We start from the raw sequence: 21594 nt of genomic DNA, 5'->3' as shown, positions 1-21594 counted from the left end.
CTTCCGCAAAGATTAACGCAAATCCATATAACATTAGTTTTAAAGCTTCATGAATCTGCCTTAATTTCTGGGGTTTATTGATGAGGTAGCATTCCTTTCGCCAAATGACCCCATAAAAGGCCTAAAGATGAGTTTGTAGTTGAAACTTTCACTTCAAACATGGAGACATTAAGCTTTGAGTACTCCAAAAGTGGGGGCAAATGAAATGTTCGAAACAGCTATCCTATTAAGGTGAGGATTTAATCGATGATTATCATCTCTTTTACCATTTTGGACGGTGAGACCCAAATTAACTTTTCTCAGTTTGTTATTGAAGAATTATGTGACTCAGCTTATTTCTTGGTAAGTAATAATTTAGAATATTTTACATCTAATTTTTGTTTTTTAAACTTTAATTGTCAAAATTAGGGAATGAGATTTTGCCGTTTACAAAACATGTTGACTTGTATCGACAATCGGCCCACACTAGCCTACATAGATTACTTGTTTACATATTATTGCCCCATAACTATCCGCTTAGCAATTTGCTGATTTACATATTGGTACCCCCAAAGCCATTGATTCTTGAAGGGTTTGCCTTTTTACTGAGAAAGTTCTAGCTTCACGAAAAGTTATTTAAGAAATAGTTGTCTATGGATGGGTGACTTTTTCATGTGTGTCACTGAAGGGAAAGATATACCGCTCAAGCAGTGTCCAGCCTTTACTGGAGGGGCCCAATTATTGTTTTAAAATTTTAACAGAGGTTGAAATATAATTTTTTAAAATTTTTATCTAAGCTAATTTAAAAATTTATAAAATTACATATAAAAATTTGGTTTTTGAAATTTTGAGGGAGGGGCCAAGGCCACTGCCTGGCCGCCTCGACTCTACTCCTGCGCCCAACAGACATGGCCTAAAACTAGAGGTCTAAATGCTGCATTTACCAATTTCAAGGAAAAAAAAAACGGCATTTACATGTATACTGGCTAAATCTTTATCGGATTCTAGTCGGATATTGGATTGGGACCTGAATTTGGTCATAAAACTGCAAACTAAATCAAGACCTGATTAGCAATGGAGTCCAATTTTTTTTTTATTAAAACCGCCTAAATCGATTAAAATTGAGTTGTGTAATGGAATATTATATCCATTTACGACGGCCCCAAAGCTCAAACAATGACGCTCTACTCGTTCCCACGGGCCAACTTCTCAACATCAACATCTACGTGAGAAACGCATTCAAGAGCACGCTGCCATCTTATCATAAATGACGGGTTTTGAAATGGACGGATGCCGGCGGCGAGGCCAAATTCTCAACGCCGTGAACTCATGAAGGTCTCATTTTCTTCCGAAAGTGGAACCAGAGAGTCATCGTTTTCACGTCATACGTCCTTCGCGTCTGAGTGGGAGACCTGAGACCCGCCATTGAACGACTTAAAAAAGAATGAATCCCTTTGTCGACAACTATGACCCCAATACTTTCTCGGTGCGGACAACTTTCATTAATATCTAGATTAAAGTTAAACTTTTGTTTTTCAAAACTCATTTTTTCACCCCGATGATTCGGCCCTCCTGTTGCAGGAACTCTGTGGCTCCAACAACGAGACGGAGCAGCCACCGGCCCTCCTCTTCCATCTGGCGAGGTTCCGGCAGGCTGCTGGTGCCTGGTGGTAGTGGAAAAGGAGCAAGACTTAAAAACAAAAAACTAAATTAAATTAAATTAAACTAAATTATAAGGGTTGTTTGAGTCGATGGCCCTGGTTTGTATATTAAAGAATTATAAACTATCGAACGAGCAATGCAATCAACGTCACCGTTTCTTCAGAAACAATATGCGGGCGCTCAACTTTTCCGGCCTGATCTCTTCAACAACAACTTTTCATAAAAAAATATTAAAATAATAAAGAAAATGGCAAAATTAACCCTTCATTCATATAGTAAAAACGGCCCTCAAGTCACCGGCGGCAACAACTGACTATCATCCCTCGCTACACCGCGAGTGTAGAGACTGTGTCATCCCTATCCTTGTTTCAAAAGACAATCCTCTAAATAAAAATTTAACCGAAGTTCAACATTCATCAATAAATACCACTCTTCAATAATTGAACTGACAACATGGCTATAATACACCATTCAATCCAACGGGTGAGTGAGAGAAAAAAAGAAGAAGAAGAACAAACTGGGTAAAAAAAGACTAAGTTGCATGAGTGATTTTCATAGTGTCTTGGTATGTGGATCAAAGATCCATATTTGGCCCTGCTCAAGTATCTTAACCAAGCAAGTTCATGTCCGGCCGACTTGTTGAACATCCCTAATTAGAATCTGCTACATTATGATATCCTGATCCAATTAGTATACATTGAACAACTGTTGTTAACTTGCAACTAGGACTAAGCCAATCCAAGAAGGCACTGTATTTTTTGGTAAGGATGAGTTTGTTAATTAAGCAACAACTCATAGTCAAGCGATTCTTCCATATCGGATCTGGTTGAACTTGCTCAACATCCCTGATTAGAATCTGCTACATTGTGATTTCCCAATCCAATTTGTATATATTGGACAAGGGTGCCCTGCTTACCCCTCTAGGATTATGCCAATCCAAGAAAGCACTGTATTTTTAGGTACGCATGACCATGTTAATTAAGAAACAACCGACAATCAAGCTATTCTTCCACATGCATACACCTACTTCTGTTATTTAAGAAAGGAAAATTCAGTAAGAAACAGTTGCTAACTTAAATGTTCAATTAAATGATGGGAAACACAACTGGTTAAGATTCTAATTGTTTAAGCCACATACCCCTTGGGCTCACATTGGACGCCATGCCCATCTGCCGGAATTTTGCTGCACGGTCAAGCGCCTCATTAAAGGGCTTGTCGCCATTGATGAAAAGGTCAGATGGCATTTTCTAGTTATTGGTTGCTTTCCTGAATATTTATGGCAGCCAATTCAGCGGTTTTGATGTTGTACTGGACGGAATCAAGGAGCTTGAAACGGCTCCTAACATGTTGTAAGCTCCCCAGATTTATAGATGCCCAAATGTGGATCAGCTGAAGGCTTATTTGCATATCAATTTGGATCACGTACCATATTAATGGATTCCATGTTTAAAGGCCTGGTGCGGTGTTCTCTTCTGCTCCAGCCACTCCGTGCATTTGTTGATTCTCTCCGTAGTTCATTTGCTTTACTCGACAAAGCGGCTTCGTCTATTTCTCTATTTAAAGCCCCAGTCATTCGAATCCTCGCATCTGCCTTCTTCCTTCCTCCGAAACAATGGCAACCAAAGGAAAAACCATCCGATGCAAAGGTGTGAACTACATGGATCTCTCTTCCTCTCTCTCACTCTCTCTCTCTCTCACTCTCTCTCTCTCAAGAATCAATCTCAACACCCGTGTGCTGGAAGCGAGGGGCGCCGCTGGTGATAGAGGAGGGGAGCCGCTGGTGATAGAGGAGGTGGACGTAGCGGCCCCGCAGCCATCGGAGGTCAGAATCAAGATCGTCTGCACCTCCCTCTGCCACACCGACGTCGCCTTTGGACTTTCCCTGTAACAATCTTTACCTACCCCCTCCCCATTTCTCTGATTTTTTTTGTTATAGTACTGCTTACAAAACAATGGAAGAAGAAACAGTATCCTTCTACCCTTCTTCTCTCACCCACTCAAACGTTGTGTTTGCTCTCAGGAACCAGCCGTTGGGTAAAGCACCAAACCTTAATTATGCAGCCAAAAATGATTAAAATCGTGAATTGAAAGAATTAATGGCGCCTTGCATGTCGTGAATAAGGGTGGGCGTCCGCCGGCCGGCCGGGCTCGATAGGCTGGCTCGGGTCGGCCCGGTCTAATTCGGTTCCGTTCGCTTAGGTTTAAAAAATATATATTTTTTAAATTTTTTGTTTTAATAATATATATTTATTATTAATAAATACATTTTATATTTAAGAAATTATTTTATGATTAAACATTTATTTTTTATTTTTAAACGCGCTGGACCAGGTCGGGCTCGGGCCGAGACCCGGGCTATCGGGTCGGGTCTGGGCCGAGCTGCCCAGCCCGACAGGCCGGATTGGGACGACCTTTACCGGGTTGGGCCGATGCCCACCCTTAGTTGTGAAGGATTGTGGAGAATGTGGAAAAGGGGTGAGGTATCAAATATTAAAGAAAGACGATTCATAAACTCAAAGCTCATGATCTTGATGAACAACAAATACTCAATTCCTATGTTCAGGAGCAAACCCATGATTAAGATCGGCTATATTAGGATTTCAAGTAGATGGCTTCAATATCTTGTTTATGTTTGATATTGAAGTGAGGTAAAATAAAGTCAGCCAGGCCACTTAAGTCTAGAGTTTTGGATATCAGGTAGAAGGTTTTAACGCCGATCTCCTAGCCCTTACAAGACACAGAGTCAGTCACATATATAGGTTCGGATCGACCAAACTTCGATTTCATGTAGAGGGCTTCAATATCTGGTCTCACATAGATATTGAATGGAGGTTTTTAGATAGAGTTAGTCAAGAAACCTAAGTATAAAGTACTTGAAATCATATATAAGGTTCTAAGACCGGTCTAAGTTAGGCATCAGAAGACTAGTACAGGATCACGTATGTATAAACCTACGATTTTTGAAAACTTGTTTTAAAAATAGATTTTGTTTTAGTAAACATTTTTGAAATATAATTAGTAAACTCAAGGCTCATGATCAAAATGAACAACAAATACTCAGTCCATATGTTCATGAGCAAAGCCAGGATTAGGAATGGCCAAACTAGGATTTCAAGTAGTGAGGTAAAATAGAGACATTGAAGTGAGGTAAAATAGTCAGGCCACTTAAGTTTAGAGTTTTGGACATCAGGTAAAAAGTTATAACACCGGTCTGAGCTAACCCTTACAAGACATAGAGTCTCAGAAGACACAAACTTCGGTTGAAATGATACTAGTCCATGATCATATATGTATGGATCTACTATTTATGAAAACTTGTTTTAAAAATATATTTAGTTTGAGTAAATATTTTGAAATATAATTTATAAACTCAAGGCTCACGATCATAATGAACAACAAGTACTCAATCCCAATATTCAAGACCAAACCTAGGATTAAGATCGGCCAAACTAGGATTTGAAGCAGAGGGCTTCAATATCATGTCTCAATTTGATATTGAAGTGAGGTAGAGTCAGTCAGACGACTTAAGTCTAAAGTTTTGGATATCAGGTAAAAGGTTCTAACACTGATTTGAGCTAGCCCTTGCAAGACACAAAGTCACAGACATAGGTTCGAATCGACCAAACTTCGATTTCATGTAGATGGCTTCAATATTTGGTCTCACATAGATATTGAAGGGAGGTTCAGATAAAGTTAGTCAAGAGACCTAAGTATAGAGTATTGAAAATCATATAAAAGGTTATAAGACCGGTCTGAGTTAGGCCTCATAAGACACAGACTTCGGTTGAAATGAGACTAGTCCATGATCATGTATGTTGGACCTACGATTTTTGAAAACTTGTTTTAAAAAATTGATTTGGCTTTAGTAAATATTTTGAAATATAATTCATAAAACTCAAGGCTCAGGCTCAGGCTCATGATCATGATGAACAACAAATACTCAATCCCAATGTTCATTGCAAACCCAGGATAATTATCGGCCAAACTAGGATTTCATGTACAGGGCTTCAATATCTTGTCTCAATTTGATATTGAAGTGAGATAAACTAGAGTCGGTCAAATCACTTAAGTCTAGAGTTTCAGACATCATGTAGAAGGTTCTAACGCCGATCTAAGCTAGCCCTTACGAGACACAGACACACAAATAGGTTTGGATGAACCAAAATTTGATTTCATGTAGAGGGCTTCAATATCTGGTCTCACATAGATATTGAAGGGAGGTTTTTAGATAGAGTTAGTCAAGAGACCTAAGAATAGAGTACTAGAAATCATATAGAAGGTTCTAAGGCCGGTCTGAGTTAGGCCTCAGAAGACACAGGCTTCGGTTGAAATGAGACTAGTCCATGATCATGTATTTATGGTCCTACAATTTTTGAAAACTTGTTTTAAAATAAATTTAGTTTCAGTAAATATTTTGAAACATAAGTCATAAACACAAGGCTCATGATCATAATAAACAACAAATACTCAATCCATATGTTCAGGAGCAAACCTACGATTATGATCAGCCAAACTAAGATTTCAAGTAGAAGGCTTCAATATTTTGTCTCAGTTTGATATTGAGGTGAAGTAAAATATAGTCAGTCAGGACACTTAAGTCTAGAGTATTGAACATCAGGTAGAGGGTTCTAACGCCGGCCTGTGCTATCCCTTACAAGACATAGGGTCACACACATAGGTTCGGATCGAAAAAACTTTGAGCTTGATAAACGACAAATACTCAATCCCAATGTTCATTGCAAACCCAGGATTAGGATCGGCCAGACTATGATTTCAAGTAGAGTGCTTCAATATCTTCTTTTAGTTTGATATTGAAGTGAGGTAAAATAGAGTCAATCATGTCACTTAAGTCTAGAGTTTTGGACATCAAGTAGAAGGTCCGGTCTGAGCTTGCCCTTACAAGACACAGAGTCACACACATAGGTTCGGATCGACCAAACTTCGAATTCATGTAGAGGGCTTCAATTTATGGTCTCACATAGATATTGGAGGGAGACTTTTAGATAGAGTTAGTAAAGAGACGTAAGTACAGAGTATTGAAAATCATATAGAAGGTTCTAAGGCCGGTCTGAGTTAGGCCTCAAAAGACACAGACTTCAGTTGAAATGAGACTAGTCAATGATCATGTATGTATGGTCCTACGATTTTTGAAAACTTGTTTTAAAAATAGATTTAGTTTCAGTAAATATTTTGAAACATATTTCATAAAGTCAAGGCTCATGATCATAATGAACAATAAATACTCAATCTCGATGTTGAGAGTATAACTAGTATTAGGATCGGCCAGAATATGATTTCAAGTAGAGGGCTTTAATATCTTGTCTTAGTTTGATTTTGAAGTGAGGTAAAATAGAGTCAATCAGGACACTTAAGTCTAGAGTTTTGGGCATCAGGTAGAGGGTTCTAACACCAGTCTGTGCGAGCCCTTACAAGGCATAGAGTCACAAATAAGGGTTCGGATCGACCAACTTCAATTTCATGTAGAGGGCTTCAATATTTAGTCTCACATTGATATTGAAGGGTGGAGTTAGTCAAGAAACTTAAATATAAAGTACTGAAAATCATATAGAATGTTTTAAGGCCGATCTGAGTTAAGCCTTAGAAGACACAGACTTCAGTTGATCATGTATGTTGGAGTCTTGCAATCAGTGCTGCTGCACAAACGTCAGCCAGAAAAATCTTTGGCAAGCCTGAATGCAGTCTCATACTCCTTGCTCTTTCACAAAGGGTCTTGTTCATTCTTTCAGCAACCTCATCTTGTCGTGGCTTTTTAAGGATCTTCCTTTGTGTTCGAATCTCATGATCTGCACAAAAGTTTTTAAATTCTTTGTTGTCATACTCACCTCTATTGTCTGACCGCAGACATTTAATCTCCTTTTCGGTCTGATTTTTTATTTCTACTTTCTACTTTTTAAAAACATTAAATACGTCAGATTTATGCTTGAGAAAATAGACTCATACCTTTATGGTACAATCATCAGTAAATGTGACATAGTATATGGATCATCCAAGAGAACGAACTGGAGATGGTCCCCAAATATTAATGTGCACCAACTCTAACTTTTCTTTCTTTGGAGACCGTCCAACTTTGGAGAAGGTGACCATTTTCTGTTTCTTGAAGACACAATCTTCACATAGCCCAATGTTTACAGATTTCAAGTCATGCAACTTGTTATTTGTTGTCATGATCTTCATTTCCTTCTCACTCACAGCTCAAGCCTTCAATGTCACAACAATGATTTATTTTCACATTTCGCCACAGCCACTGTGTCTTTCACATCTGCGGTCATGTACAATGTGTCAAGTTTGTGACCACGTGCTATATCCATAGCACCTTTGGTTATCTTCCAAGATCCGCCAACAAAGGTAGTAACATAGCCTTCGTCATCTAACTGTCTGATCGAAATGAGATTCCTCTTCAACCCTGGGACATGTCTGACATCTTTTAACTTTCATACATGCCCATTCTGCATTTTAATGTGAACATCACATTTTCCGACAATATCCAAATGTTCATCATTTGCAAGGTATACTCTGCTAAATTTTCGCCATAATCCTTATGTTGAGAGGAGGGCCGCAGTTTTATTCTTCTTTTCTGAGAGTGTTTGTGTTTCATCTGTGAGTGAATAGTAAAAGATCTGTGCGACCATGGACGTAGGAGATTTTTTGCTCTAAACCACGTAAATATTTATCTTCTTCCTTGTTGTTTATAACCTCCGCTTGAGAGTATGAAAAAAGAGTTTTGTGTTGTTCCTAACAACTGATATTAGAGTCAGGTTCGTTCGCGATAGGAACAATAACACTGAAAGAAGGAAAAGTCAGAATCGAGAAGTTCAACGGTAAAGACTTCGGATTCTGGAAGATGCAGATCGATGACTACTTGTATCAAAAGAAATTGCATGAACTACTCATGGGAGAGAAGCCCGCAACAATGGCTGATGCAGATTGGCAGTTGTTGGATAGACAAGTCCTTGGAGTCATCCGGTTGACGCTGGCCAGAAATGTCGCATTCAACATTGTTAACGAGAAGACGACAGCAAGTTTGATGTATGTACGAAAAAACCTCTGCTTCGAATAAGGTATATATGATGCGTTGATTATTTAATTTGAAAATTGCTGAAGGTGCCTCTGTTACGGATCACATAAATAAGTTCAATGTTATTACTTCTCAATTATGTTCTGTGGATATTAAATTTGATGATGAGATTCAAACCCTATTTTTATTCTCATCTCTACCGGAGAGTTGGAATGTCACTGTGACCGCCGTGAGCAGTTCATGGGGGTCAAGTAAATTGAAGTTTAGTGGCGTTCGAGATTTAATACTTAGTAATGACATTCGCAGAAGGGAGGCAGGAGAACTTCTTGGTTCTATCCTAAATGTTCAAAACATGAGCAAAACTAATCAACGATACCAAGAGCGTGGATCCGCAGTATTGCATATGAGTGTCCAGTATGAATCAAGTTCCATACACCAACATGTCGTTTATGGGGCATTTTGATACATAAGAAAAGGGGGTCATGCCATTCAGCCCTCGTTGGCATCTTAACTTTTGTTAGTTAATTTAATTACCGACGGTATTTTGATGAACACGAAATTGATGCCAACAAAAAAATTACCGTGTAGATTCGGAACTAGCAACATTACAAGGGGAAGAGGCAACAGATCAAGAGAAAGCTTGCCAGAAGGAGAAGATCGAAAAATCGATGACCTCTCTCTCTCTCTCTCTCTCTGGTGTTGGACCAACGCCCGAAACAGGGGGGCGATGGGTGAATGGAGAGCACGGCAGCAGGTGGCGATTGCAGAAATAACAACGGGGCCTATTAGGTCCAGATGGAGTCCAATTGTCCAAAGCCCGCGCAGATTCTCATACTGGAATCGATCTTCAACAATGTTACATTGGAATGGTGAACCCACCAAAGGATGAGACAGTCAGGATCAAGCTTCTCGAGAGGTTTGTGTTTATTGGTGATGCAAACATGTTTTAGAACCGCCGCTTCCGCTGCCACCTTAGACAGATGCAGTCCAAAATCCAAGCCTTGATCAGGGACGAAAAGAGTGGTTTTCACGCCGACCTGGCACCTTTCTGCTCAACATCATCACCATCGCCGTCGAATAATTCCTTTTCTCCTCCACTTCATGATTCGGTCTCGTCTTATCTCCCTGAAGGTAACGCTGCTGCTCCAGCCCGACCGCTAAATGTTAAAACAAAAAAAAAAAGAAAAAAAAAAAGAAAGGATCAAAAGATTACTCAAATCGATGCAAGATTGAAGAAGAAGTATGCAAAAACAGAAAAAAAAAAGGTGAAACAAACCTCAATTTTCTTGTGAGAACAAACTCATAAACATAAACAAGAAAGAGCGGCACCCACCCGCGATCAAATCTTTCTGCGCATGGAGGACAAAGATATTAAAAAAAGAATCAAGAAAGAGCGACAACCACCGCGATCAAATTTTTCTTTGCACAGAGGACAAAGATAAACAAAAAAAAAAAAGTGACACTCACCGCGAGGACAAAGATAAACATCTGTGCATGGTCCATGGAGGACAAAGATAAACATCTGTGCATGGAAGACAAAGATAAATCGAAAGGAGCACACCCACCACGATCAAATCTTTTGTTTATGGAAGGACAAAGATAAACACTAACAACACCCCCAAAAGGAAAAGCATTCTCTCTCTCGCGCGTACGGAATAAGAAAGGAGATACAGGGACACTCCCTCCTCGAGTGGCGTGAAGAGGGGATTCCGGCCTTCATCTTTAAATACCCACGGCAAGCAAATTTTAATATTTAAAAGGTTTTACTTAATTTTAATTATTCAGTGCTTTTAGGCTCAATGATTTCCTTTTCATAAAAACTTGAGACCATTCAAAGGTACTTGCAGGTCAAAATGGCTTCCAAGTTTTCTTATACAGTGGTAAAAATGTCGTCCGGTGTTTGTTTAAACACACCCTTTTGGTGCTCATAAAATTTAGCTAGCATGATAAGTGGAAGATAAATTTGAACAAGTAACGTGAGTTTTTTCCATGTAATTATCCCTACTCTATATGCAGATGTGCTATTCACACATGTCTTGTATTATTGCGATAACAAGTCTGTTCCCATTCATTTGTTTTCCTAAGATAAAATGTTAAGTGAGCAGCTTATCATAGTCATGCCCTTGTCCAAAAGGCTTCATTTCATCTAAAAGGTACATATTTTGAAAAAGCGAGCTTCGCCTACAAAACAACAAAATAATAAAACTATTGGGAGGCGTGTTTAATTAGTTTACCGTATGAGTCAAATCATACTCCAGGCATGTAACTAAGGTTGTGTTTATTACTGCAGATTTGAGATTAGACCTTAGATCTGTGGTTTTCAGATCTGATATTTCTCTATTGGACCTCAAATTCACTTTTTTTACAACTTAGCATGGATTTGAGATCCATAATTGGGTTTCAGGTGAAAGCTACAGTTTGTCAATTAAAACTATAGGTTTCAACTGTCCCTGATTTAGGGTATCATCGGACTTGAGATCCATGTGAAATCAAACGCAAACCTAAATGCTTTATCGTACTGTAGATTTCAAAATCACTAATTTAAGTTCCTCAATATGCCTTAGGTTGTAAAACATTTCACTTGAGATCAACATTTTAAGGCTCGTCGATTAAACATTTCACTTGATGCAACGTCATGCTTCTTTCATATGAAGGATTCCTATTCTTATGAGAAATTTATAAAGATCATAAACCTTGTAATCTAAGATTGTAAATCATGTGAGGGTGATATACGCACTCTTAAGGCAGACACGCATTTGCTTTTGCAATAATGTTGATATAGATGAATTTGATGGTGACATTAAAATACGTGTACATTTGTCAATTGCTTTAACTCAAGACTGAATGTCAAGAGAAATACCAATGTCTACGCTTACTATAAACTTGAGGATAGGGAGAGAGTTTTTGGACATCCCACATCCGTAAGTCTCTCTCTCTCTCTCTCTCTCTCACTCTCTCTCTCTCTCTCTCTCTCTCAAATTCTCAATCTGAGTCTCTGAAATCTTAGAATCCTGAAACCATGGCGGTTCCCCACGAGCTTCCCAAGTGCTAGCGCCGTGGCTTTCCGACGCTGATCCGACCGTGACATTTTACCCCGAGCCACACCCTTTACCTCTCCCTGTAAGTTGCTCCCTTTGCAGAGCCTTGGAATACATTTCCAGAGGATGGCAACACCCCTGCCTTGCACGTACCTTTCCCAAAAGCATTTTGTCTCTGCAAGCAGTCTTGCAGTCTTGGGAGAAGGAAATAAAGGAGCCTCAGGGCCAGAAATGAAATAGCCAATGCTGGGTATGTCTCATTTTTCAGGAGATTTTGCATGAAAATGGACAATATTCTATCTCAGCATCCTTAACTGCCTTTGTCAAGTTCAATAAGTCCTTCACTTTCTCTGGCAGTAATTCTGGAGATGATGGTTCGATGCCTGTTGAATAGCAATTCCAGAAACAAATATTAGCAATGGCACCAATACTGTGCTGCACTAAAGCAGTGTTATTAGACGCACACTCTTCAAAGGCATGAAGCGTGTGTCTCACTGCGATTCACTCAGAACAACACGTCAAAGCATTCAGATGAAGTGCGCTGCTGAAGTGGGGAACTATAACATCTTGTGGATATGAAAGACATGTAGGAGAGTAATCAGCGGCTTGTGGAGCAGGATGATCAGCCAACTACCAGAAATTGGATGCTCCTTAGCCCTGTTGTTGTACAGGAGTTTACACAATTTCAGGAAATTGTTCTCCTTTCCAATATAATTGAAACAAAAGCCAATCAATGCAAGCTTACTCAATCTGTAAGAGCATTTACAAGAATAAAAACAAGAAGTTTATTTTCCAATTTCTCTCTTAATATACCATTTCATCATATATCAAGCAAAAAACATGTCTAAATCCTATCAAATAGTATGATTTTGGCCGTATAGTGCATGGAATTATTAGCCACGACCAGTTCTATAGTTAGATTTCATAATCGTGTGAACTATCTACACGACTGAGTCAACCATTAAGAAGTACACACTTTCCAAAGTTTAAAAGGCAATTGAACAACATATAACACCCTAATCCTCTCAGCTTATCATCCACATCCAACATTGGCTCCACTTCATAGATTGGAGAATGACAACAGTGATATGCCTTTGATTTGTTGTTCAAGAATGCAAAGATAAGTTTTATATATGCTCAGATTGCACAAAAATATCATTTCTTCAAGGATTTTAAGGGAGACTTCAAGTTAGAACATGGATGACACTGATTAATGCTTTAACAGAAAAATGTAACCAAAAATACATTCGTGAAACCATACGTTAAAGGAATATCCCCTCTATCTTGGAGATACTTTGTTGTTGTTCGTAACTCCATTTACTAAAGATTCTGACTTATTTGAATCTTTGATGAATCATTTGATTGAAAACTCACTCATAAACAAGAGGAGGGCGGAAAACACGGTATCTTTACCGGTGCTTGTCTTCGCCGCTGTACGTGACTTAGATTATACGCGCCGCTACATGGGGTGTTTTCACCGCTATAAACCTACACACCACAGTGCATTGGGCGTGCATCTCAACCTTGGCACACACCTCCTCAGCCGCTTGCCTATATCTCGTCTCACCCTCCCTCTCTTTGTTTTGTGGTTAAAGATCGAATCTTTTTCTAAATGGACAATTTTAATCTGTGTTAAACAACGGGGTGTGGTTATAAGGCTGATGTTTATTCGCCTTCTTATCGTTCAGATCTTAGTGAAATCCAACAACAATCAGCAGTAAATGGGGCACATGCACATGCTCCTGACCTTTATGCTGACCTCAAAGAGTCAGGTCCACCTTTATCTAGTAAGTTTGATTCCATATCTCCTATGAAATAAACAGGTCCAGTTAACCTTTCTTCAAATTAAGAAACTAGATCTAGAACAGGAAATTTCATATAAATCCAAGCACATACATGAATCCCAATGAAACCAAAATGTAGATCTACCACATACAAAAGGAATAGGAACATGGATTTTCTTGCTTTCCCTTCAAAGATTGATCAGAAGACTTGGATCTAGGTTCAGTGCTTCTTCATCATAGTGGGATCTGAGTCTGGATCACCCAATTTTGATAAGAGCCTGACCCGTGTACACAATTACTCTTATTTATCCGCTGAGAGCATCTCTCTCTCTCTCTCTCTCTCTCTCTCTCTCTCTCTCTCTCTCTCTCTCTCTCTCTCTCTCTCTCTCTCTCTCTTTAAATGATGTTTTGGCCGGTTGTGAATGATAGAGCTGGCTCTCCCCTCCCGACCATGTGATTGCACAATGCCTTCATGTTCGCTTGCTGCCCACCTTGATAAACACACAACACCAACCATTAAACAAACCCATTTCTCTGGTTTCTTCTTAATAAGAACAATAATTTTCTAACAATGATGAGAAGGGTACTACTTCACAGAAAGATGCCAATTCATTTTTAAATGCAGACAAAGGGAGAGCATCATTGAAATTTCTCCAGGGCACCGAATCTGTCTCCCTGTTCAATGTCGTCTTTCTGCATGTTTGTTGTCTCTTCTCTGCTTAATGAAAGGACTGCAAAAGAGGAAAGCTCACAAAGGCTTTCACTTAGCCTTTGAAAGGCTATGCTTGGGGAAATGTGAATTTTAGAGACCCAATCGGTACCTTTTATCATATGAAGATACTGTGCATTCGTTTTATGAAAGCCATCAGTTTGATAGATTTATTGGCTTTGGACATGGAAAATATATGTAAAATTTTGCTCTCAAAAGTAGTCTTAGTTGTAAAGCTGACATGATCATTTATATCATGTTAAAGCAAGAGGATGTAGGAAAGAGTGGGTGAATCTTTGGAAGGTAGTTGGTTGGAAGAAATGGGGAAGGCAAATTAAATCTCACTACAGCCTGGCTATAGCAAAAGCATTAAATCTATCTAGCTTTTCCTTTTGATGTCTTTCCCTGCAAATTGGTGTCATTCAATATATATATATGTATAGTTTGTTTAAACAATTAACTTCAGCCATCGTGGATCTGAGATCTCTTTCCGTTTGAGTTTCGTAAGCACTTTAAACATTTCCATGTCGGTGACAGGTCATTGTCAAGCATCCCCCACCCACACAAAAAAAAAAAAAAAAACTGCTTTTAAACATTTATCGTTTGTTTATTGGACTCCAAAAACGTTGGGTCATTATACTTTAAACAGCTTGCGTTCTCTTTAACAGATCCTAAAAGTTTATGTGGAATTTTGAAATTTCCTTGCCTGTCACCGTAACCGTTTAACAGAAAGCAAAAATAAGAAAACAAAAAACCAGTGAGAAAGGCAAATTTTAGCTGTTTATTTACCTAAATCAAGGTTGATTATGTGGAGCTAATGAAATGCTTCTGTAAGTGTTCTTGTGACTCACTGATGTCATTGCCATGAATAAGTGACTTATACATTCAACTTCACCAATTATCCAAATGCTATGCATACGTTTATAAATTCTATAGGTAACTTGCATGTAATATTAAATTCTATGGATTTAAAAAGATTTTCATGGTTCTAAAATCACGAACATCCTATACATAATTAGATTTTTTCTATGAGTTTGGGACATTTTGGATTCATCTTGGCGGTTAAGGTTTACTAGAAAAGTTCAAAAGTTAGATGTCATATTTGCAAATGGCATTATTGAATTTCCTGTCTCCCTCTTTCTCTCACCCAATAATTTAGGCAAAGGAAGCGTAAACAGCAGGGAAAATCTGGTTCCACATGCAAGATGGATGTAGACAAGAATTACAGTAACGGGGACCTAATTCGATCCGAGTATAAGTAGAGATATACACTCCAACTTTGTTTCTTGGTGATTAATGGGGTTGAACTTTTGAGTCAATTACATCACTTTGTAACATTGCATAAAGATGAACGATCATAAAAATGTCAAAAATCCATTTGATTTCAAAAATTAAATTAAATTAAAGAAAATCAACACTTTATTAAATTAATTATGTAAATCACTTTTCTGCAATTAAATTTAATTACAATCAGTTAAAACGTTGAGATACAATAGGCACATGTACCTAGTGTTCCGTGTGAGCTTCGGCTGGACCCCAGCAATCATTCTTACAAGACAGATTGATATTGGGCAGCCTAATTTTTGGATGCATTCAAAGTCTGGTGTACCTATATCAGTTTGTGAAATTCCCTTGAGTCGGCTGAATCCAATCCAATTGTAGCAAACCAGTCTGATTCAAGATTCACCATAAATGTACAACTCCATTTTTTTTATTTTTGGAAGATTTTCAATGTTTTCTTATTTTAAATTATTATATTTTTCATTTACTTTTATTGTCCAATTCATAACCGATTAGCTGAATCACTGAGTAAGTCGATCCACAAAAGAACACTGGTAAATTCATGTGTTTAAATACCCAAAATACTTAAAACTATGCAAATGGCACTATCTATAACGCAAAAGTGATACACATAGATGTGCTCTTTCGTTCTTTTAAAGGTCCAACAGGAAGGACCCTGTCTTAAACTTCGAATGATGGTTGACCATCTTTGGGTTTCTGCTGGCTTGACAAGATTTGCTTAAAGAGTCCCGACTTTCTTTTTATATGTCAAGGGAGGAGAGAACAAAGGTAGACCAGACAGTTGGCTTGCGCTGTTGAAAGTTGCGGGGTTTTGGTAAAGGGACGATACAAAGGCCACCATCATTTGGAAATCCTGCCTCAGGCCAGCTCCTCCCTCTCTCTCTCTCTCTCTCTCTCTCTCTCTCTGATGCTCTTCTTCTCAACCGTAGGCAAAATTTCCAAGCATCATGACTTCAAAATCCCGGTATGCATCCCCATGCCTGGAAAATTTGTCAATTTTGCTATCAGTTTCTGCTTGTGGCCGTTGGGTTTGACAGTAGGGAGATAACTGGACCCTGTCTGTTTGATCAATGTGCTGAGGTCTAATTTGGAACGTCTGTGTATGAAATTTGAAGGGCAGTCAGTTTTTTCTGTTGGTATTGGCTTTAATTGATTCCCAATGGTGATTTCCTTATGCGCAGACATTTTTCGTCGGAAATGGCATATAGGAGCACACCTACCACGCCTACGTCCTTGTCGAGAATTGGTGGCAGAATCTCGAAATTGTCTCTTGATGTTGAATCGGGTTCTTCTCATGGAAGATCGTCGATAGATCGATCACCCATAAGATTGTCCTTGGATCGGTCACCCAGACTTGGAGAACGCAAATCTTCAAAAATCAGCACCACCCACTCGGTTTCTGAGGTACTCAATATACTTTCTTCTATCATCTGCTCTTTAGTCTTGGAATTCTGATTATGGTGCTCTTTAGTTTTCCCGGAGACCTTCCATTTCTTCACCCCATCATCTCAAATTGGTTTTGACGGGTGACTCGATTTTGGTGGAAACTCCGACTCTGCAGAAAAGGGTCGTCACTAGGGGAACAACAGAATTGCAGCATCAACTGGGACAGGCTCAGGTGGATTTGAAGAAGGCCACTGATCAGCTGATGGTCGCGGAGGACGCGAAATCTCGAGCTCTGGATGAGCTTAAGGAGATGAAGAAAATGGCCGAGGAGGCGAACTCGAGGCTCACCGAGGCTCTCTTTGCTCAGAGGCGAGCAGAGGAGATATCTGAGGTCGAGAGATTTCGGGTCGACGAATTGGAGCAAGCGAACATCGAGGCTGCCCAGAAGAGGGACGAAGCATGGCAGTCCGAGATGGAGGCGGTTCAGAAGCAACGGTCTTTGGATGCCACAGCATTGCTTGCAGCTCGGGAGGAGCTGGAGAGGGTGAGCAGAGAGCTGTCTGCGGCATCAGAAGTCAAGAAATTGGCACTCGAGCAGGCTGATAATGCTCAGAAGACCGCCATTTCGAATGCGAAGAAAATTGAGGATCTATCGTCTGCGCTAGCCTCGCTAAAAGAATCTCTGACTTTTTCATCTGCTTTCGAGCGGGAGAATGAAATGGGAGGCTCCAAATGGGAGGCAGAGGCAAGAGAATCATCTGAATTGGCTGCTGAATCGAGATTAGTTATCGAGTCGCTGAGGAAGGGGATCGAGAGAGCGAAGGAAGTTGAGTCTATGTTAAGAGAAAGGGAAGAATTGCTGGAGAAACTGAATTTGGAGCTTAGTAGTACAAGAGATTCCGAATTCCAGGCATCAAGTTCGCTATTGGAGAGTAAGAAGATAATTGAGAAGCTGGAGAGGGAAATTCAGATAACGAAAGCATCCAAGGACGGAGCATTTGAATCGATGGAGTCAATAACAAAGCAGTTAGAGGAAGCAAAGATGTCTCTTGAAGAAACTAAGCTTGAAATATCTTCTCTAAGGGAGAAGATGCAAGCAATGGAGGCATCAGTCAGGCAGAGCAGTGATGATCTCGAAGATTCGCACAGAAGTGCCGAGAAAGGCAAGATTGGACTTCATGGCATGGGTGAAACCATTGAATCACTCAAGCTGGAGCTAGAAAACGCGCAGAAGGATCTTTCGCTCACACGAGAGAGAGAGGAGTTGGCCATTTCAAACATGGAGGATCTTGCAGAAGAAGCAAGCTCGCTGCGCAATGAGCTTCGGTCGGTGAGGAAAGCGGAAGAGAAGAGCAAGCAGGCTCTGGACGATCTAGCAATTGCACTCAAAGAAGTCACGACGGAAGCTAATCAAGTGAAGGACGAACTTCTGTCTGCTCAAGCAGAATTGGAGAACTTGAAGGCTGAAGCAGAGCGCTACAAAAGAAACGTCAGCAGCACAGAAGATGTTCTTCAGTTGGAATTAGAGAAAGCAACCAAGGAAATTGAACGATTGAAAGAGATCGCTGAAAGAGCCAAGTTAGATGCGGAGCATGCTGCTTCTATTTGGAAGGAGAAGGAAATCGGGTTTATTAACTGCATTAAGGTATCAAAAGAGGAGATTGCCATCAAGGAAGAGGCGAACGAGGAATTAAGGATTTCTCTCTGGAAAGCAGAGGAAGAAGCAAGAGAAGCACAAGAGGAGAAACGTAGACTCGTGGACTCTGTGAAACAAGCAGAGGCAGACGTGAGTTCTGTAAGGGAATCGTTGGAGCTTGTCAGCGTCGAGAATTTGCGGCTCAGGGATAGATTATCGAAGGTTGAGAGGGAGTTGGAGAAAAAAAATCATGAAAATGAATATCTGAGGAACAGTGAAGCAGCAGCCGCTGAGGAAGTCGACAGATTGACAAGGTTGCTGGAAGCAGCATCAGCAAAAGCCCTTTTTGAGAACAAGACAAGGTCGCCCGGTGAATCCGACTATGGGAGGGCATCGGTTGATGAATATAAAGCATCAGCTGAAGAAATTTATGATGCTCAACACATCCTTTCGCGGTCAGATGAGAAGACGAACTCTGCTCATCTCATTACTCTTGTGCTGGAGAATTCAAATGTCGGTTCTGCGACTAAGGAACCAATCTCCCATCCAGTAAATATGAATGGTTCTGTTAATATAGCCAAACAGCAAAATGTTCAACCTCAATATGAACCAATTGACAAGATGTCAGTGTTGAGAGCACCATCACCTACAAGGTTGGATGACGCTGAGACCCTGAATTCTGATGAATATGATCACGTCGATGGTCACCAGTTGGAAGAGGTGGAAGCCCACACAGTCTCTCCTGCCAGACAGAAAAAGAAAAAGCCACTGCTCCACAGGTTCGGAAATCTACTGAAGAAGAAAAACCATAAATAAATTTCCCAGATACGTGGGAATTGGATTGGTGAGGTTACTTTCTATTCAATCATATTGTCCCTTTACAAGTTTGTTCTGATTTCTGAGAGAAATACCGCAAGTGAATATCATACTTTGTTGTACATGACATGGAATAGTCATCGCTGTAGTATGTTGGCACGGTAAAATCTGAAAATAGAGGCCATTGATGACAGTCTCTTGTGCTCTTCTTCTAGGATTACACTTTTCGGGAGAAATTCTTTGGAGATGAAATATTGCTTGCCGAGCGATATTCTTTGATGTTGCCATTTCTGAACACGCGAACATATATGTTGCCGCAGTAAGATTCCGACTTTGCTGTCGGTGAGTGATCTTTGCATGGGGAAGAGTCCCTGGTGGCGTAAATCTGCAGTTTGAAAGTGAGGTTCTACAAAGGCAGATCTATTTGCAATTGGTGAATCTCTTCTGCCTGCTGACACCAGTACTGTCACAAAGATCATGCTGGATCATCAATCTATTTTAAGAGAGGGAGACTTTTGGTGTGGAAATTGGTATGTATAATTTGTTATTACATTATCAGAACGATATGCTGCTGGGAATATGGTCTTCCATCTCCTATTGTGAGTTGATCAAATGAAAAGTGATGTGTATGAACATTTTAGCTTCAAGGGAAAGACGACGGCGAGATGCAGTAAATTATAAACTGGTGGGCAATGAAGCATGTCAATGCCTGTCTCTTGCTTTCTCACAATGCTTTGATTAAGCCCATCTTTTCCTCAACTGTCAGATTTTCAGTCCCATTTTCATGGCCACTGTAAATTCTGGCACCCGAAATTTATTAATATGTGAAATTCGTAATTATGCTGGTCCATTTGAAAGCAGCTTCGCATGCTATCATTATCCATTGTTCGTCTGCTTCTGTTGGAAACAAACTTGTTGATGACTCACTATATGCATCTGATCTCGGCGCCTGTCGGCTTGTTTGTGTGTGCATGCAAATGCACGAGAAATGCTTGATGTCAGCTTGAATTCAGACTTCGAATTGATAGATATTCAAAATTGCAGGTGGAAGCATATAGCTTTGGCATCTCCCTTCACTTATCTTCCACTTACTCGTACTCGTTTTTTGTAAGGTACAAAGTCAATTTTATCACTACTGGAAAGAAGGTAGATGAGTAAAACTTGTCCAAAAAAATTATGATTCTAGTGATTTGATGTGAAGCTAGGTATTATGATTGTGTGCAAGGTGAACAAGACAGAAATGGAAGCTGCCTCTTAGATCAACTGCTACTGGAGCTCTTTCTTGTGAAGATTCCTTGAACGGCTATAAGACGAGAAGGAAAAAATGTTTCAACCTTGAGTTACACACTTCAAGGGAAATCAAGAAGCTTCATCTGAAGTGTGTTGATTCCCCATTTTCATCGTTGAATATGCGCGCCCTCTATCCTGCTTCCACAGTGGCATTTCGACTTTTCCTGTCATCTGAAACTGTTTTTTCGATCGGTGCTTATCAATTATGCAATCCACAAACAAGTAAACCATGATTGGCGTTCATCAGTTATGCAATTCACAAACAAGTAAATCTCACGGCATCGCTTGCGGCATATGCCGGCAAACTTCAAGCAGATGCAAAGTGCAAAACTTCAGTGCACATCTATCTGCAAGCAGAACAGAATGGGTAGAGGAGGCAATATGAGAAGTGGAAGCGAATGTTTGAAAATTTATTACTTTATTGAAGTTGATGGGATTCAAAGCAGTTATTAAACGAACAGCATAAGTTTAAATAGGGAAATGATTTTTAGAAATGGAAATCCTGTTTCGTAACTCATGCCACCAAATAATTTCTGTGAAACAATAGGCAAATAATGGGAAGCCATAAATTTCGATAGGAAGAGAACAAAAATGTTCGACTTTACTGTTAAAAGGAAGCACTAACATGTAAATAGACATAAAGCGGGACAACAACTGACCTACTTGGGTTTTAAAAACGATATGAACTTTGTTAAGAAAAGCATGGTGTGTCTCGAAAATTTATTCGATACGGGAAGTCATAATTTGTTATTATCCCGATCCTGCGGAGAAGCTGGAGATGGCACTGGAAGTGAGAGGACACTACCCAATAGTCTTTGTATTCTAACTATTTTCACAAGGCTTAAATAAATAAATGGCAAAGTAAGGAAAAGAAGGTGAGGCTCTAAAAGGAGTTTGGAGCACTTGCTTAGGCCAGCAATTGATAGGCGGTGGTTGGTCACTTGTTTGAATGCCAT

General features: G+C 39.7%; 1 protein-coding gene and 1 long non-coding RNA gene across 5 annotated transcripts; one reads left to right on the top strand and one right to left on the bottom strand.

The window, feature by feature from the left end:
• Positions 1-9253: 9253 nt before the first annotated feature.
• Positions 9254-10356, bottom strand: LOC116259449 (uncharacterized). The gene is made up of 3 exons (XR_004173936.1): positions 10145-10356; positions 9954-10026; positions 9254-9834 (listed from the first exon to the last, which is right to left on the bottom strand). It is a non-coding gene; the product is annotated as an uncharacterized LOC116259449 (long non-coding RNA).
• Positions 10357-16267: 5911 nt separating this feature from the next.
• On the top strand, positions 16268-20229 carry LOC116259154 (putative WEB family protein At1g65010, chloroplastic). 4 transcript variants are annotated; one of them, XM_031636820.2, is made up of 4 exons: positions 16287-16474; positions 16692-16914; positions 16982-19376; positions 19564-20229. In XM_031636820.2, exons 1-3 carry the CDS (start codon positions 16458-16460, stop codon positions 19346-19348), a joined length of 2607 nt encoding a protein of 868 aa, XP_031492680.1. In that variant the 5' UTR covers positions 16287-16457; the 3' UTR covers positions 19349-19376; positions 19564-20229. The 4 variants fall into 4 exon arrangements, with proteins under 4 accessions (XP_031492681.1, XP_031492679.1, XP_031492680.1 ...); XM_031636821.2 differs by having other exon boundaries at positions 16268-16372; positions 16982-20229; XM_031636819.2 differs by having other exon boundaries at positions 16276-16474; positions 16982-20229.
• The last annotated feature ends 1365 nt before the right edge of the window (positions 20230-21594 follow it).

This window comes from Nymphaea colorata, chromosome 8 (assembly GCF_008831285.2).
Source record: "Nymphaea colorata isolate Beijing-Zhang1983 chromosome 8, ASM883128v2, whole genome shotgun sequence".
Classification (NCBI taxonomy): Eukaryota; Viridiplantae; Streptophyta; class Magnoliopsida; order Nymphaeales; family Nymphaeaceae; genus Nymphaea; species Nymphaea colorata.
Note: the sequence above shows the minus strand (reverse complement) of the source record. Positions and strands in the feature narration are given on the sequence as shown.

Excerpts from the sequence above, each read along its gene's own strand:
- LOC116259154 (XM_031636819.2), top strand. Across the intron at positions 16,915-16,981 it reads CCACCCACTCGGTTTCTGAG|TTTTCCCGGAGACCTTCCAT; the intron begins GTACTCAATATA and ends GGTGCTCTTTAG.